The sequence below is a fragment of the Pogonomyrmex barbatus genome, unplaced genomic scaffold (assembly GCF_055798465.1).
Source record: "Pogonomyrmex barbatus isolate J1 unplaced genomic scaffold, ASM5579846v1 scaffold19, whole genome shotgun sequence".
Taxonomy (NCBI): domain Eukaryota; kingdom Metazoa; phylum Arthropoda; class Insecta; order Hymenoptera; family Formicidae; genus Pogonomyrmex; species Pogonomyrmex barbatus.
Window position 1 is genome coordinate 1526156 of NW_028297115.1, and position 17767 is coordinate 1543922.

At 40.4% G+C, this 17767-nt stretch overlaps 3 protein-coding genes across 14 annotated transcripts; 1 reads left to right on the plus strand and 2 right to left on the minus strand.

Moving 5' to 3' along the window:
• Positions 1 to 2365: 2365 nt before the first annotated feature.
• Positions 2366 to 5257, minus strand: LOC105429326 (integrator complex subunit 12). 3 transcript variants are annotated; one of them, XM_089075610.1, is made up of 6 exons: positions 5022 to 5257; positions 4183 to 4550; positions 3861 to 4066; positions 3426 to 3791; positions 2847 to 2919; positions 2366 to 2676 (listed from the first exon to the last, which is right to left on the minus strand). In XM_089075610.1, exons 3-6 carry the CDS (start codon positions 4017 to 4019, stop codon positions 2468 to 2470), a joined length of 807 nt encoding a protein of 268 aa, XP_088931736.1. In that variant the 5' UTR covers positions 4020 to 4066; positions 4183 to 4550; positions 5022 to 5257; the 3' UTR covers positions 2366 to 2467. The 3 variants fall into 3 exon arrangements, with proteins under 3 accessions (XP_088931736.1, XP_088931735.1, XP_088931734.1); XM_089075609.1 differs by lacking the exon at positions 5022 to 5257 and adding an exon at positions 4798 to 4939; XM_089075608.1 differs by lacking the exon at positions 5022 to 5257 and adding an exon at positions 4639 to 4776.
• Positions 5258 to 5393: 136 nt separating this feature from the next.
• On the plus strand, positions 5394 to 15238 carry lgs (BCL9 domain-containing protein legless). Of its 3 annotated transcripts, none has more exons than XM_089075586.1 (7): positions 5394 to 6813; positions 6942 to 7180; positions 7497 to 7782; positions 7865 to 8223; positions 8467 to 8932; positions 9063 to 9270; positions 9387 to 15238. In XM_089075586.1, the coding sequence occupies exons 1-7, from the start codon at positions 6525 to 6527 to the stop codon at positions 11239 to 11241; spliced, it is 3702 nt and encodes a 1233-aa protein (XP_088931712.1). In that variant the 5' UTR covers positions 5394 to 6524; the 3' UTR covers positions 11242 to 15238. The 3 variants fall into 3 exon arrangements, with proteins under 3 accessions (XP_088931712.1, XP_088931715.1, XP_088931713.1); XM_089075589.1 differs by having other exon boundaries at positions 7572 to 7782; XM_089075587.1 differs by having other exon boundaries at positions 6966 to 7180.
• LOC105423321 (uncharacterized) lies at positions 12351 to 16640 on the minus strand. Of its 8 annotated transcripts, none has more exons than XR_016138924.1 (8): positions 16072 to 16640; positions 15885 to 15937; positions 15606 to 15687; positions 14909 to 15236; positions 14663 to 14832; positions 14543 to 14598; positions 14312 to 14374; positions 12351 to 14040 (listed from the first exon to the last, which is right to left on the minus strand). XR_016138924.1 is itself a non-coding variant. In XM_011633029.3 (8 exons), the coding sequence occupies exons 1-7, from the start codon at positions 16140 to 16142 to the stop codon at positions 14332 to 14334; spliced, it is 789 nt and encodes a 262-aa protein (XP_011631331.1). In that variant the 5' UTR covers positions 16143 to 16639; the 3' UTR covers positions 12351 to 14040; positions 14312 to 14331. The 8 variants fall into 8 exon arrangements, 5 of the variants coding, with proteins under 5 accessions (XP_011631331.1, XP_088931738.1, XP_088931740.1 ...); XR_967381.3 differs by having other exon boundaries at positions 14229 to 14374; positions 14557 to 14598; positions 16072 to 16638; XM_011633029.3 differs by having other exon boundaries at positions 14557 to 14598; positions 16072 to 16639.
• Positions 16641 to 17767: the final 1127 nt, after the last annotated feature.

Sequence of the window (17767 nt, forward strand, 5' to 3'; positions counted from 1 at the left end):
CGATCTTAAAATACCAAGAAAGCACGCGGCAGAGTTCCCGGGCCGGTACACGATCGACTCCATCCATCTGAAAAGCTTGTCAATTCTGCATGCAACGTTTGTAATTAATAACGTAACGGACTGAGAGGAGAGGTGATTCGTGGCGTCCGTGAGGCGAAATTAGTGTGTCATGCTTCGTAGTGTATATATATATATATATATATATATATAGTATATATATATATAAATAGTATATATATATATATATATATATAGATCTGAACACATCGTGTGTCGAGTCAAGAAATACTCTTTGTTAAACTTTAACGAGAGGGAAGGGGAGGGGGAGAGAGAGAGAGAGGATGAGAGGAATAATCCTGATAATCTTCTTCGTTAAAGACATTTCTCTTGTACGAAAAACCTCGCGCAAAACAATGCGCGTCATTTCGATCAGATCCTATTTTTATTTGGCAATCATTGCTCAATTATGTTGACAGCAATGATCGAGCCAATATCGAACAATTATCTCGTTTCCGTTATCGAAAAACAGCATCCTCAGCTGCGGATTCGGTTTGAGATTGTAAAGACCAATTTCGATCGCTACTAAAAGCATCTTAGAGAAATGTCTGTCCTCTATTCATCCAAGAGTCAAGTGCGACATGTCTTACGCTCGTGCACGTGTGTGTGTGTGTGTGTGTGTGTGTGTGTATGTGTGTGTGTCGATATATGCATGTGTGTTACGTATGTATGCGTGCAATTTCAACCCTTTACAAATAGCCCTCTCTTTCTCTCTCCCCCCCCCCTTCCCCTCCTTTCTTCCATTGTACATAATACTTCGGCCCACCTCCCCCTCATCTCGCGCACGAGTAGGCTCTAAGTGACACTCGAGAGAACGAAAATAATTCTTGCCAAATTCTCGATGGGATGTGAAGGGACAAACGACTAATTGCATTTAAAAAGAAAATCGCAGGAAATATATTGGTATTATAAACGTATCTCGTATCTCGTTATCTCTTCGTTATTTCGCCCATCCGCGGTCTTAGCTAGTACAGATACCTCGGCACGGATCGAGAGAAACACTGGACTGGACGTGGACTGTTCCAGAAAGGTTTAAAATTATCGATTATAATTCGTTACGTTAAGTTTATCCGAAGTGCTTCGCGATGAGCACGCGGAGAAAAGGCGCTCGATCTTCTTCTGGTTCTTTGTAAACGCGACGGGATACAAATTTTTTCTTCCGAGGAGTTTTCGATTAAAGATTTCATTGTAATCGAAACGGGAACGATGTAGAGCAGAGCAGAGCAGAGCAGAGCAGAGCCGCACGCCCGTGTGCAAAATTATCACAGCTCGTTGGTGCGCTAAGATCTAAATATCGTTGCTATAAATATACGGATACGTAAAACGTGAACTTTTCGTGAAATGTCCTACCCAAAAGTCGTTCAAGTGTCGTTACGCAAGTCGTTATATTTAATATTAATTTGGAATGTCTTGTATGTCGCAACTAAACCCACCTCCGCTTACGCGGATACACGAGTTTACGTGTATATCTTGTATACAGTAGTACGTACTTGGCGCGTGTGTTATAGTTTTCCACTGTGCATTTTGACACTAACATCAATTCCGGCGTCGATGTTGTATCGTTACGTCAGTAATAAATTAGCGTACGCGGTACGAATTGATTTCGGTGACGAAAAATTGTGTGTATATATATATATATATATATATATATATATAATATATATATATATATATATATAAATACATATATATAAATATATATATATATATATATAAATATATATATATATAATAGTACAATTAATACGCAATCTTGAGATATGTGAAGTTTATATAATTTTATCGCTTTCCTTTTATAAATATCTCAATAAATGGTATTAAAAAATGATCTATTGTACATTTATATTAAAAACTATCAACGCAGACTTGTATTACGAACGATGTTACGTGTGTAATAATTATTAGCGATAGTAATATTATGTCATTATTTTCTACATACTTAATATTTTTGTAATAATAATGCGAAAGCTTAAAGATAACAAATTTACATGGCACGTTTGTACAATTATTAATAAATTGTATAATATGGAATTGTATTTATATAGGCAGTAAGAAATTCAGACACTACACAAAGGCCCAATTGTATTAATATCGATTGAATGTAATTCGAGATTAAACTTCAATATATGTAAATACACATTAGTGGTACCGTCTATTCAGAATTTCTGTCTTTATGATAAAGGAACGCGATTCTTGTTCTCTCTTTCTCTCTCTTACTCTTTCTGATCACACGAAAAATATATTTGTAAAAAGTAACAATAAAATTGTCGCCCATTCTCCCAGATTAACAAAAGTAATTACAAAATAATTACATTATTGATAAAAAACTCGTATTATTTCTATAAATACACTATTTGTATACAATTTTATGGTTTTGTTTGTTATTTTTTTTTTTTACAAATTAAGTAGTTTATTCTACCCCTGACTTTATCTTATATAACAATGATTTTTCCTGAGAAGATTTGGCTGAAGATAATGCAGGAGCGCTAGACGAAGAGCTCTTTGAACCAGTGGCAGTACCCGTATTTCGTTTGTCCTGCTTAGCTTTTTTCATCATATCTTTCAGTCTTTTATCCGCGCTAATAATATGGATATTTGGTGTTACCTTAGCTCCACTGTCTACAAAAAATTTAATGATTACATATAAAATGTGATATATATATATCTGTGTGTGTGTGTGTGTGTGTGTGTGCGCGCGTGCGTGCATACATACATACACACATGTATATATACATACACATACATATACACATATACATATATCAAAAGTGTTGTGTGCGCTTACTTACTTGAGCTAGGCTTTTTCTGCTCCTTAGATTTGCTTTCTATCACAGTCTTTGGTGAACTTCTTTCTTTCGTGATCTAAATGTTATAATAATCATAAGAATTCTATTCATTGCTATACCAAATTATCAATTATGTGAACTTTTCTTGTTTCATATTATTTCTAATTACTAAAATAGCCTTTATACATGTACAAGCTTTATATATTTAAAAACTTTTAAACTATAATTTACATTAGATTGAAAAAACATCGAATTTTCTAGAGAAAATATTAATATTTCATTATCTTATATATTAGTAAATGTATATATAATTTAGTCTGCAAGAATTCACCATTTCCAAAAATAGATTTTGTGATAATTGTGATCAACACTTGTAGTTCTTTATTAATCTACGAACTGAAGAGAATATCTGATATACTTAAAAATTCAATGTGAGAATTTATTAATAACAAATAATGAATATTTAATGACAAAGATAAATTTTTCACAAATATGAAAAATGAATTATAATTAAAATAAAATTGCTGAACAATTTTTATATAAATTATAAACATACACATAAGTGTGGGTAAATACACACACCTGAGACTTTGAACAGTTAGAGCAGTACCACACTTGTTTCGGTACATTATCTATCTGCGAGTCCAAGATGTGAGGAACGTGACATTCCTGATGATACAAAGAATGACACTCCTGACATTCCACAAGTCTATTTCTCGCTCCAACGTCCATCCCCTTGCAAATAACACATGTAAGATCATCCTCTAGAATTTCCAACGCCAGTGTATCATCCGATTGTAGAATATCTGGTGGAGTGTCGCGCGCTGGCAGATTAACTGGCGAGCTGTTTTTGCTTGACTTACTCGAGTGCTTGGACGAGCTAGAACTTTTGCTCTTTTTACTGCTGCTACTACTGTGATCGCTCAGCACTGGTTCCTCCATCATGTACTGACAAACAAGTGGAAAAGCTTAGACCGGCTCTTGCTTTACATCATTGGCATAAGGATCGTTGATTACCTTCTTGTGCAACACGTTGGAAAGCATCTTGGATGGCCCGTACTTTTGTTTAATTGCCTCATCTAACAGAGCTCGCAGCTGCTCCGCAGAGTCCTTGTTGGTAGAATACAGAAGTCGCAGTCCTTGCGTGAATTGTGGATCCAACTCCAGCTGTGTCATCTCTTTGGAATCTCTGGGTTTCTCTCAAGGCGATATTAATGCTGTCGCTAGTACATAAAAAGAAAATTATTACCAGAATAAACGAATAAAGCTCAATAAGTCAGGTTATGCCTCGATGCGATAACAACAAAAGTTGCGTTAAAAGACTAAATAATTTAACTACCTATTTACTTGACGAATGCTGCACGGAGCCTGCCTGCTTCTTGCTTTCTTGCGTAAAGAGTACTGTTCGAGGGGAGGTGAGGTCTACGCTCTTTTGTTTTCACTTTGCGTATTCATCGATATTTACCCTTGTTGTACGGACGAAACTGTGCGGCACGTTTGTCGTTCAATTCACTCGCGCGAATTCCTCGAGCTGATGCAAATGACGCCGCGTGGTACCTGACGATTATGCCGGTCGTAATATCGACATTTTCTTGCCGTTCACGCCAATCGTTAACGTGCCGTGCGGTTTCGTGAAATGGAGTGCTATTCCATTCTAGGTTATCTAGGCGTGAACTTTTCGAACCAGTCGGGTTTTCCTTGGCGAAGCTAAAAAAAAACGAGAACTAAATTCATTACGTCGATATCAGTATAGCCTGTGTATAAATCGACTAATTAAGGAAAAATTATTTTTTACTAATTTAAGACTCATCATCAATTGGATGACATGATGCTTTCTCATCAGTAATAAAACTCAGACTTATTTTTAACTTTGACTTAAGGATAGGAGCGTTCGTTCGTTCGTTCGTAAAAATATATTTTTGTAAAAATATGTAAAAATATATTTTTTATTTACAAGATCACATGTATTTAGCAGCGTAGAAATAGAATTTGTTTGAAAAAAAAACAAGGTTCGATCGCGTTGAAAGTTAGAAATCGATCGATAGAGATCGAAATGAAATGGACGGCCGAGATGAGCGCGTGGATTGATAAGAGCTGTATCTGTCGGTTTGGTCAAGTTTTCCTTCCGAGAGTTTGAAAATCCCGCCAATAGTTTGGGACTAGCCGCACGACACCTACGGGCCTGCCGTGCTTGTCGGGAAATGCAGGACGCATCGCGCCATGCGAGTCCTACTTGCTTCCACCCGTCCCGCACGCATTCCAAACTCGAAGGTTCGATTCGCAGATACGACTCAAGTGCAAAATAAAATCTGGGGGCAAAGACGTCCTCTTTCCGGCTCATCGAGCCGTCGTTAACGAACACGACTGCGACGGACGGAAGAAAACGATCGGGCAGCATTGCCGCCGCCGCCGCTTCCGCCACCGCCGCCGCCGCCGCTTCCGCCACCGCCGCCGCCGCCGCGGCGACAGCGATCGAAAGAGGCGATCGAGAAGGCGAAAATATAACCAAAGAAAGACCAAAATAGTAACCCTCGCGGGGCAACGGAGCGGCGAGAGCGTGGTTCTCTCCGCGCGGTCCAGCGCGCAGGCGCGTGAAGGAAAGCATATATATGCGCGTCCCGCTCTCGCCGCGCGGCGGCGCATCGTCCCGTCTTCGTCTCGCGCACGGGTGGCGCGCCACAAGCGACTCCGTCGAATTTTCGACGGGCGCAGTTGGCAGCCGTGCGTAAAAGAAATAAATAATCAAAGCGACCATGAAGTGACAAATAAAGTCGGGGATCGAGAGAACAATGCTCGCCCGTACGACGGCAAGGAGGACATCCCGAGTCGCGCAGGTAGCGTGCGTTCGCATCGCCGTTTGATACCCGGACCCGCCGCGTTCGCGAGTGGACCCGCGGCGTGAACGCGCCGCGCACCGCCGCTGCTCCGCCACCGCCGCAGCCGCAGCCGCAGCAGCCGCGCGCGCGACACACACAGCAGTAGTAGCAGCAGCAGCAGTAGCAGCAGCAGCAGCAGCAGCAGTAGTAGTAGCAGCAGCAGCAGTAACAGCAGCAGCCGAAAAGTTGCGTTATGTGCTCGTCGTGGAGGTGAGGAGGGTGGCACTTGGGACGGACTTTCCCCCACGCGGACCAGTGCTACGGGATTATCATCGCGTTCCGGCGCAGCTTCCAGCCGGTTCGCGCTAACGTAATCGGTCGTCCCGGCCGCGACGGCCGGATCGGCCTCCACGTTATCCAGGTAGCGAGGCTATCTCGCAGCATCCTCGCAGCCGTGGTGTGCGAACGAACTCTCCCGCGATAGACTCGGATCCCGTTCACCGCAACGATTCATCCGCGTTATCCTATGGGAAGTGACCACATGGCGATGTCTAGAGTTGAGAACAGTTTCGTGGATGCCGTTTGGTGAACGCGCGCGATTTACCGTTGACCGGACGACGTGCAGCTCGTCGTTAACCTATCCTTTCCCCGTGTTTTCTTCACAATATATATATATATATATATAGATATATATATATATATATACACACGTACATATTCTATCTTTCTCTTTCTCTTGCTGTACTCAATCCGCGCGTTGGAGACGCGAACCTAGTGCTGGTGGCCATGCGTCTTTTCCCGCTGCTCAGCCGCAGCAGCGAAGTTTGACACGCTCGGTCGTTTGCGAATTTGGGACACTCTAGCCATGAAAACCGAAAAGAAGCCCAACGAACCCAGCTGTTGTCCACCTACCACGGTTGTCAAGGATGAGCCTGACGCCGATCCGGTCAAAATCAAGGAGGAAGGTACAGGTGGGAATAACGACGATGCAACTGGAGAGGATACCTCTGAATGTCCAAGAGACTCTTGTTTGGATCCATCTAATGGTGAAGGTACTATGTCTGGGGAGACGCAAAATGCTAATGGGAATCAACCCATCTTGAATTCAGTCAAGCAGGAGGGTGACCCTAACAATCCCACCGATGATCTACCTGGTAAGATTAAGTTAATTTGTTTTTGTGATTATTTACTTTAGTTATCCATGTGCCAAGTGTACATTTGTTTTTTTTTTTTTGCTTATGCACCTTGTATTAGATTAATTAAATTGTCCTTTTTGCTGTAGATTATAGTGGAAATGTTATTACAGCGGACAGCATTCAGCCACTTGTTAGTAATGTTGTGGGAAAACAGATGGGAACTAGTACGGGCAGTGGGGAGGCTCAATACATGCAACAGCAGAGTCAAATTTTTGTATTTTCTACATCGTTGGCAAATAAAGCTGCAGAGGCAGTTTTGAGAGGCGAATATCCTTCGATTCTCGCTTATCATTGTGCACAACCAGGCACTAAAAAATATTTGGAGGTACTACAATATAGCGTTGAATTATTTTAATAGTACTGTAGATTTCCCCTCATACACAAATAGTTTATTATAAAAGTTTAATCCTTAGTTATAAAAAATTTCACATAATTTTTTGTCAAAATAGTATGAATATGTATTATTTTGTCTTTATTTTTTTGTTTGTTTATAATTTATTGAATATGAATTATATCATTTTTTATATAAATGTTTATCATAAAACGTTTTATTTTTAATAATTTATCCTTCATATGTACATCACATACTTATTATTTATTTAATTGTCATTAATGTATGTTTATTATTTCTATTCTTTTAGAAACATCCAAATAAAGTAAATCAATTTCGACAAAATCCTGCTCAATGGTTAAATAATCTTGCTATGATGAAACAGAAAGGCCATCAGGGAAATGCGAATAATACTTTCCCGACTGAACAACCCCCGGATTTACCAGCACTAGATCCAAATGCTCCACAGTTTTGGAACGAGCAACCTAACTTGCGAAACATAAACGGTGGGAACTCCCTCGGTAATTCTGAACCATCTTTGGATGATGGAAACATAGACGTGCCTTGCCTTGTGCCGAATTCACCTGGTAATTCAGGTAACTTTTATTAAATTTATTAATTATCAAATCCTTATTATCCTTGTTTATACGAGATTTAATATATATGTTTTTAATGCAGCCAATCCTCAACCTGCTAATAACGCTACCATGGGCCACAGTCCAAATTTATTAGGTGGAACAACGAGCCCAGGTCCAGGAGGTTTACAACCATCTCTCCAAGGTGTCAAAGTTCCAGACGAAAATTTGACGCCGAAGCAAAGGCAGCACAGAGAAGTTCAATTGGCAACTTTGCGAAAAATGCAAATGATATTATTTCCCGGTCACAAAGAGGAACAATCTGGCAATACTTTAACAGATACGACGCAAGGAACGACAGTGTCGTGTCCTCCCACGAATGTTCCTCCCGTTGGTGTTCCAAATCAATGTTCTCCGTCTATGGAGTGGCATAAATTGCAATTTCTTGACGGAAAAAATAAGGTATATTTCCTTTACGTTACAAACTTAATTAAATGAATAATGCATTGGTATTAGCCGAGTAAATATTAACAAACAACATCGAGTAACACAGCCAGTTTCTTGGCAAGCAGCTCTTGCAAGCAAAAGTTATCAAGATCCTGCTTGCCGAAAAACTGGCTGTGTTACTCAATGTTGTTTGTTAATTAAATGATGTTAAAAATTAAAATATTCAAAAAATATATATGTTTGCATTGTATATTGTAGGCAACGGCTGGTAATCCTGGTGCAGTACCATTGCGTGGTACCAATATGGTTGGAGTACCACGAAGTCAGGGTCCGCCTCCACCATATCATCAAACAACTCGATCCGCCAGTGTACCAATTGCGATTCAAAGTCCGAATCCATCGTCACCCAACAATCCAACCAGCAATCTATCGTTACCATCACCGCGCGCGAGTTCAGCTCTGAATTCACCAGCAGACTGCAACAGACAGTTCCAGCTTGGTAATCAAAGGACCAGCCATCTGCCGGGACAGAGTCCGACGAGTCAGGATTCACCGAATCCAACAGTCGCCACGGCAGCCACAGCGGCCGTTACAACAACGCGGTTGAATCATAGCAATCCAGGAACACCAGTTTCTCATTCCCATATTGCTGCCCTTAGTCCCAGTGGTACTACTGCTCAAAAGGATACTTCCCTTGATTTTCCTACCAATCAACAACCAAACGGTAAATTTACTTGACGTTCTTTTATTTTTTATACAAATTTTTTTATTAATTTAATATAACTCAAGCAAATTTTTTACAATTTGTACGTAAATAATGTAAATAAATTTGTACGTCCGGTTTTTCGTTTTAGTGGATGGTATGTTTTGCCGAACGTTACAATCCTTAGCTCAACAAAAGCAGCAACATGCTGGAAACGTTAATGCGTCAGCCGTAAAAGAAGCAAACCTGATGCCCGTACCGAGTCCCCATCAACTTCAATACCTTAGCACGTTCGAAGGACAGGAATTGACCATTCAAAAACAACCTAATACAAGTTTAAAAGATGGCAATTCATCTACGTAAATATCTCTATTTCTTTTATTAATTTTTGAATAGTATATAAATTGAGAAGCAAGAGAAGCCTAATAGTCAAAACTTGCATTGTGATAATCTTTTTTTCAATTTTTGACAACAGGAACGCAGGCAATTCGTCGGAGATGCCCAATAGAATCTTGCCAGGAAGTCTAGATAGCAACAATCAATTCCCTACTAGATCGGAGGGTGCGAGTCCCGTTCAAATGGACAGTATGAATCGAGCCTTTGCAGGTTCTCTACACAGTCCTCACACGCCGCATACACCACATACGCCAGGTAGTGCTGCACCACACACTCCAGCGGACCCCGCGAAATCGGGCAATAAATCCAGCGCAAGCGCGCAAAGTAGTCCAACGCCGCATAACACCAGCATACCCGATAGTATGGGTCCACCACGAACGGTACCGGCGTCGCCTACCATGAAACCCGACACATCACCACCATCCGTGAAAGATACTCAGCAACAACAGCAACAAACGCAATCGCAACAGCCACCACAACCACAGCAGCAACAACCGCCGCCGCAGCAGCAACCCACGGTGGTGAATCCGAATAATTCTGGTAGCACGACGGTAGTATCATCGTTGAGCGGTCCCGCCGGTGCCGCTTCTTTCCCCTGTGGCAGGCCATCCATAAATGTGAGCCAACCATCTGACAACGTGCCTCTCAATCCCAATAACATCGGCGGTCGACTTGGCGGTTTGAACACCATGGGTACAAATTTCGATCCGATAACATCCCTGGCCCAAATGAGTCAGCAGCTGACAAATACGGCAGCGAGTAACTCGCTGGGCAACGAGCCTATGCATTCCGGCAACACGGCTGGCATGATGCCGTTCGGCAATCCGCATGCCGCCAGTATGCATATGATGCAAATGGGCGGCGAGATGAATGGAAGCTGTCATATGGGAGCGACTAGCGGTGAACCTGGTAACGAGGTTGGCGGAATGTGTATGGGTCTTGCAGGCCCACCGACGAGTTACAGTCCTACGACTTCGCATACGGGTAGCCCCGGTGGTGTTCCCAGCAAAATGGGACATCCGATGATGGGTGGCCACGGGATGATGGGTGCTCACTCAGGTGTCGGTGCGGCTGGTGCTGCTTATCCTGGTGGTGACCCTGGACACGCGCCTCCACCAAGACTGATGACCGGCCATGGGGTTGGGGGTCCCAGTCCTTACAACGGCGCGAATGTTCAGGTGAAACCGAACGCGCCCAACACTATACAATACTTGCCGGCCAGGCCAAATGTCGGACATGCGCCTCCTCGGGGCCCACCTAGTCTGGATTTCCTTCAGCGATTCACTAATCCGCTGTCCAATTTGGAGTCAAAAATGGGAGGAACACCTTCCGTGAATCTTCAGTACTTCCCGAACGGCTGCGTGCCGAACAGTATGGGGGGTCCGCATAGCGGCATGCCGTCCAATATGAATGCCGCCGGGATCCCAGGTATGGGCGCTTCACCCAGAATGGATGGACAATCCATGAACACCTCTGGCACCATGCACCCGTCCATGAGACCAGTCGGCAATATGCGACCACAACCGAATTTGATGCGGATGCAGCATATGGTAGGTGGCGGCGTCTTCCCAGGCGGTTCCATGGATTCCGATAAAGTCTTCCCGCCCGACATGGTGTCGCAAAATCTGCCGAATCAACCGAATCCGGGCATGTACGGCGTGTCCGGCAACAAGGCCAGTCCGATGGGACTGGGACCGCCGCCCGACGCTACTCAGCCTCTACCGCCGAGTATGGGCGGCGCGACCAGCAACTTCAAAACCGGCCCATTCGTCGGCAGCGGACCCAGCATGTCTGACCCAAATTATGCTCAACAATTTCACAACTTCCAGCAGCAACTTTACGCCACTGGTACCAGAGGCAGCGGGCCGCCGCATCCTAATCTGCATCCACCACCGAACTCGCATTCGCATCAACAATTTTTCATGCCGAAATAAACGCTGCCCGGTATCGATTCATATCGCGACGATGACGATAACAGGAACGAGAACGAGAACGATGACGGGAACAAGGATGATTTTTACGGTGGCCTTTCATCCCTCTTTTTCTCTCTTTCTCAATATCTCTTTTGCTCTCTTTCTCTCTATCCATCTATCTCTATCTTTCGTCTCTATCAGGGATGTTTCTATTAATCACGCGAGATAATTCTGGAAGTGTAAACTGTGCTGACGATTTTGCGAAGGACAAAGAGAAAGAAGTAACGATGGATATTTCCGAGCATCGCTATGCTACTTTCGAGGATAAATCCTGACTGGCGTGCAAAAATTCTAGTTCTATTCTTGATTTCTGTACGACATTGACGTGTGTATTATATTAAGATCCTTTTTTTCTTTTTTCTTTTCAATTTCTAGACTACAATTTGGTTGTATTTCCAAATGTGTTATCTCCACTTGGAAGTGTTGTCTCTAATCGAAATCTTCCAAAACAATTTGTAAATTCTAAATATTAACGGAAACGCGTGAGTTTTCTCCCACGCGTTCGTGTAAATATTGATGTACAATCTGGTTTCTTATTTTTTTTTCTTTTTATAGGAGTCGTTACTTCAGTGATCGAAAAGCACGTTGTTAGATTAAGAAATATGTTATTACAACTCGAATGTAAAAAAGAAATAAGAGAGGAAGAAAACAAGCGAGATCTCTTCTCTTCTTATACTTTGTTCATAATATGGTTGCTCGGGGTTAAAAGTAATCGTGTGCAAAATAGTGCATGGTAAGATGAATGAGAGAATTTTGGTACACCAGTGCCGTAATTCATCCTTCCTTTATCACTAAAATACTTAAACACAGTCAAACAAGCTCAAATTTATTATTGTACATATATACCATATACATATTATATATATATTATATATATATATATATATATATATATACCTGTTGCAACATAATCCTTCAATATCGCCCGTCCTCAACGCTCCTTTCATCAATTCTCCCTATGACCAACTTTGTGCATAATCATGATCCCCCCCCTCCTTCTTTCCCCGTCCACCCTTGCTCCTACCCGTAGTTTACAATATAAGGAAAGAATTAATTGAAACTAAGAACAATTATGTTGTTGATGAATGATTTTTATTATAAATGAAAAATAAAGATATTTACAAGAAGTCAGTACGATATTTGATCGATAATCGTTTTGCGATTCAAGAGCGGCCATCGGAACGTTCATAAGTCGGCATCCTACGAAGGAGGCGCGGAGCTGATTTAAAAAAAAAAAGCGCTACGTTTTCAAAACTGTGCGCAGGCTGTTTCTCAACTTACTCAAATCTGTGATAGTCAAAGCGAACGTATCCTTTCCTTTTCGTCTCTTTTAAAAAGAAAGACGCATCAAAGTACATATCTGCTCTGTGTTTGGGGAATGATTCTTTAATACTACAGCTCACGATCGTCCACTTAATCCGAGCATCATGCATCATGCGTATGCGTAAAAAAAAGAGAGATAAGGGGACAAAAGAAGAAAAGTTAGGTTCCTTCGGGCAGCTTGAGCAATGTGAAGCAGTGACACGGCTACATCGACATAGTTGTTTTGTGATAAAATAATAGGAATCTTAGAACACTGCGACGACGGGACTTGCGCAGAGCGTTGACACCATCTATTACATAGGAATAAGACTTTTTCTACAACGTCATATTTAGCTTGTAAAACGAGCTGTATATAATTTCTTCTATGGATTCGTGTTGAAATTACCAATCGCTAGCGAAATATACTACTTGCGCCGAAGTAGTTTTTTTTCGTAAACTTTGCAATCGTTAGAACAACGATATATCCGCGCAAATAGGAGACCTACATTTCGCTTCCTTAGAATCAACGAAACTAATGAGCTCAATTATAAATGTAAAGCTTAAAGTGTAATTTCGTACAACGAAGCTAGCTTTTACCCTCTCTCCATCGATTTTCGATGAATACAGCGAAGGCACGCTGAAAGTTCGACATTGTCTAACAATGAAGTAACGTTAGGAAACGTCTTGTTTTTGCAATTTTGATCCGATTATGTTCAATAATTCTTACAATTGAATTGTACTCATCCGAAAATAATTGTGGAATCGTATATCCTCTAATATTAACTTTGGAACCGACGCAAAAAAAAACTGTGTCCGCAGTGATCTTCAAAAACGGGTGCTATCCAATACTTTTTCTTTTTATACAATTTTTTTTCTTTCTCAATAAATGTATCATAGCAAGTACAGCGATTATGTGTCGTCTCCTAATCTCTACTACAACTGTGGTTGCCACTATACATCTATATTGCTCCATGTATTCGATATGCTATTATAATTCATTTTTAAAATACAAAATAAGACATTTAGGGCGATATTCATAGTCAGTTCTTATATTTAAGGTCGTCTTAAGATTATATTTCAACCAATAAGATAACCGTATAAGCTTACTTAAGACGATCTTAAATATAAGAATGGACTATGAAATACTGGCCATAATTTTTTTTTAAATTGCTTTTTAATTTTTTAAATAATTTTTTAGCTACGGCACATTTGACACTACAAATGTTTTAAAGTCTTTACGCTGTTTTGCATTGAGGTGAAGTGGAGATAAAAGCTAGCTTTGCTTCGCTGCATGAAATTGCACCTTTATTGTTAGTCGATTTCTCTTTGTAATAAGTCACGCATTATCGGCCACTTTATATTCAAAGGTACATACTAAATTACTAAAACCTGTTGCGTTGTGTATTTCTTAGTTGCCGCGAGCACTGGTTGTGTTTCCTTTTGAGTCTCCTGGTTCACCTGTAAAAATTCATATCAAATGAGAAGATTGCTTGCATTTCTTAAGAATGCTAAATCGACACTAAATCTCTCTCTCTCTCTCTCTCTCTCTCTCTCTACTCGATGTCTTTACGCGATATATCAAAATATAATCGCAATAAAAGCAAGCTATACTTAAGTCTTTAAGTCTTAAGGATCTGGGACTATACATTATTTAGCAAAATTCATCACACTGTATGCTGTCTGCAACTGATCATCATAATCAATTTTATACCCGAAACCCATGTCAAACCTGTCCTTCTGTACAGCCTTTCATTGATTGGATGTGCCTGAATCGCGCCGATCATCTCCATTTCTGTAAATAAGTTTCACGCCTTATAATAAACGTTTTTGATACAAACGTTGTTAATTTAATATAAGAGAGCATTGTTAATTATGTTAATGAAGCGATTGTAAATAACGATATATATATATATATATATATATATATATATATATATATATATGTATTGTATTGCATTACCGCTATTAATTTACCTTGACCGTTGCGCTTCCGAGGATATATTACTTCCGTTCGTACTAAAACATAAAAAGATCACAATGTTTACATTTAATAACAACATGACCGTATGTACGGAATTACCTTTTTTTCGCTGGTGCAAAATCATCCCATTCGCTAAGATCGTATTTAGATAAATCACCATCCTCTTCCTCCTCATCCTCCTCTTCCTCTTCTTCCTCGTCATCTTCCTCTTCCTCCTCCTGTGGTTCATGATACCAATTAAGTATCCGCGAAGCTGATTTTAATCGACGCTATTGAAGAGTATGATTTATCAATCTTGATATCACACTTTTCAATTTACGCCGCTTTTAAGGATAAAGATTTTACATTTTCTTCCTGCTCCTCCTCGTCTACCTCATCCCTCTCTTCCTTGTCTCTAGATTTACTACGCGATGGACTGCTGTACTTGGAATCCTTTGAATCATCGTCGGAATTCTTTTCTAGTTTTCGCTTTTTTTTGCGTCGCCCAAACTCGTCATATTCATCGTCCTCATCTCGCCTCTCCTTGTATTCGACTACACCTCGATCATTATATCCACCTCCGTATCCCGTACGTTCCTCTATCTCGCCAAATTTTGGGGCGTTGCACATATTACATTGTTGCCGTCGTGCCCAGTTTACGTTACCGCACTTACTACATTGCCAATCGTCCGCGCTGCAATAAAATTTTATACGTTACATACATAAGCAAAAGCTTGAAGAGATGGCATTGTGAATGTATGATATAAAATGTAAAGCAATATTGTATAATCTTGTTATTACATACATGTCTGTTTTTATATATGCTTAATCTCTGGAATTATTGATATTTATTTCAATAACTCAGCATATAATATAATAAATAATTTTTCTTTATATAAATTCTAGTTTTACTTGCAAATGTGATTACATTCTTACTTTTTACCTCATTGTTTTACAGAATTATCAGTGTATCTCTATTTGTATACTTTATATGCAAATATTTAATTTTTATATATTGTTTATCACTGAGATAAAAAGATAACTTTACCGAGCACAACATTACCTAAAAAGGCCTCTACTTTTCTCTGCAGCTGCTTTTCCAATTTCCTGACCCAACTTTTTCTTCTTTGGGCATTCACCTCTATCTGCATAAATCATTAATGTAAATAAAAAATATTTAAAAATCTATCGATGGGAACACTATTTAATTTGTATATTCGTTTATCTAATATGCAATATTCTATATTAAAGTAAATTATTGTCTTGTTTCATAAACAACAAATAAACATAAAACAGTTTCTTGCGATGATATAACATTAACATTTCATGTGCAACTGCATACCTTTTCCACAGCGATTGCAGGAATTACGTCTGGCAAAGTTTATATTGGCACATCTGAAAAAGAAGAGAAGAGAAAATCAGCGGATCATTTCCACTCAATTCCATATATACGTACTGATCTAGGAAGCTGGAAACACAGTTACAAGCGGGGACGTGGGTACCGAAATCGTCACAGTGAAATTACGTACTGCGAGTCAGGACAGACCCAGTCGCCGTCGTTGACGCCGCGCTGATTCTCGTCGTCGACCTTGCCATCCATCCCGCCCGTCCGGGTGTTCGTCGCCGTGTCCGTTAATCCTCGCGCAAACCGATTCCGCGTACCTCCGAGCTCCGCTCCACTGCGCTGCGCGAAAATCCTAACACCTAACCTCGACTAGCTCGATTTTGTGCGTGGCGACGAGGGACGTGTCGCGACTTTACAACACTACCGTACCACCCACACCGCAGCCACCGTCGATCCGCTATTGCGGCTATCGCATTCCGCGGTGTGCAATACCGCGAGTGGCTCCAATCTACCCTGCGGCGATGCTTAAGGCGCGTGGCATCGACTCGACTACCTAGGATATGGTTTCGTCGGTGTGCGCCAGTATCGTGCGAACCGGACGAGCGCGCCGTGATGCCTGGCTACGTGCCGCCTGCCTCTGGCCAGTCCGGCCGTGTCTGCTTGGCTTTGGCCCTAGCTGGATCTGGCGCAGCGTATCGCGGCTACCGCGCACGGAACGCGTAGCAGCGGTGCCGACATCCTATCGCGAGGATCCACGAATCCCCTACGTTCCTCCCATCCCATCCCCCCCAGATTTGCGAATCCCCTATTCTCGTCTCCTGGAATTTCGCGCTTCCGCGGAATTTACACACATATATATATATATATATATATATATATATATATATTTTTTTTTTATTTTACACACGCATACATACATACATACATACATACATACATACATATATCGGAGCTTGCCAGCGAGAGACACAATCAACACAGGAGTTTTTATTGTCCTTTTTCGATAATCAGTATGAGATAAAAACAGAATGATTCCTGTGTGATTCGTGCTCTTCTTAAAACTCCTTTTGTGTGTGTGTGTGTGTGTGTGTGTGTGTGTGTGTGTGTGTGTGTGTATGCTTTTTTAATATTTATATAATCATATAAAATGTTTTGTAAATATATATATATATATATATATATATATATATATATATTTCTTTCATCTTCATCTAGTTTATATATATATTTTGCAATTAAGGACAAATTTACAGCTTACTTACAAAGAGGTGGTTTTTCTCAAGCAATTTTTGATTGGCCCGCCACGTACTATCGAGAAATATTTATACAATATATCATAATTATTTTCAAATCATAAACTGCATAACAAAAATATAACTTTACAAAATCGTTAAAAAATATATATGTAGTTATATATAAAATATATATGTAGTTATATATATATATAGTTATTTAAAATTATAAAAACGTAATGTTAACTAAGCTCCTTAAATATAAGTTTGGATATTGTCTGATATTTTCAGATTAATTGTGCATGTTTTCAAAAAAAATCATTCAAGTTTAATTTATTATTAAAGAAAAATGACTTTAATTTGATAGTTGATAATATATATTACTGAATCAAATTCATTTCAACTTGAAGACAGCGGACGATGTTGAAATTCTTATTTGAAAATTTCCAACATTCCTCAAGGAAGATTCTCTGGAAACAAAGATCCGCAATCTTCCTCGGCAGTTTCCTCTCTTGCTAAAGCGAATGATTTATTCCGTGCACTTGCGAGAGAGGAACGAATATCCAACGTAACAGAAATCTATCTTTTTTTTCTTCTTCCTCTTCTCTCCTCCCTTCGGTGACTCTTCGATTTCATCTTCGCGTCTTC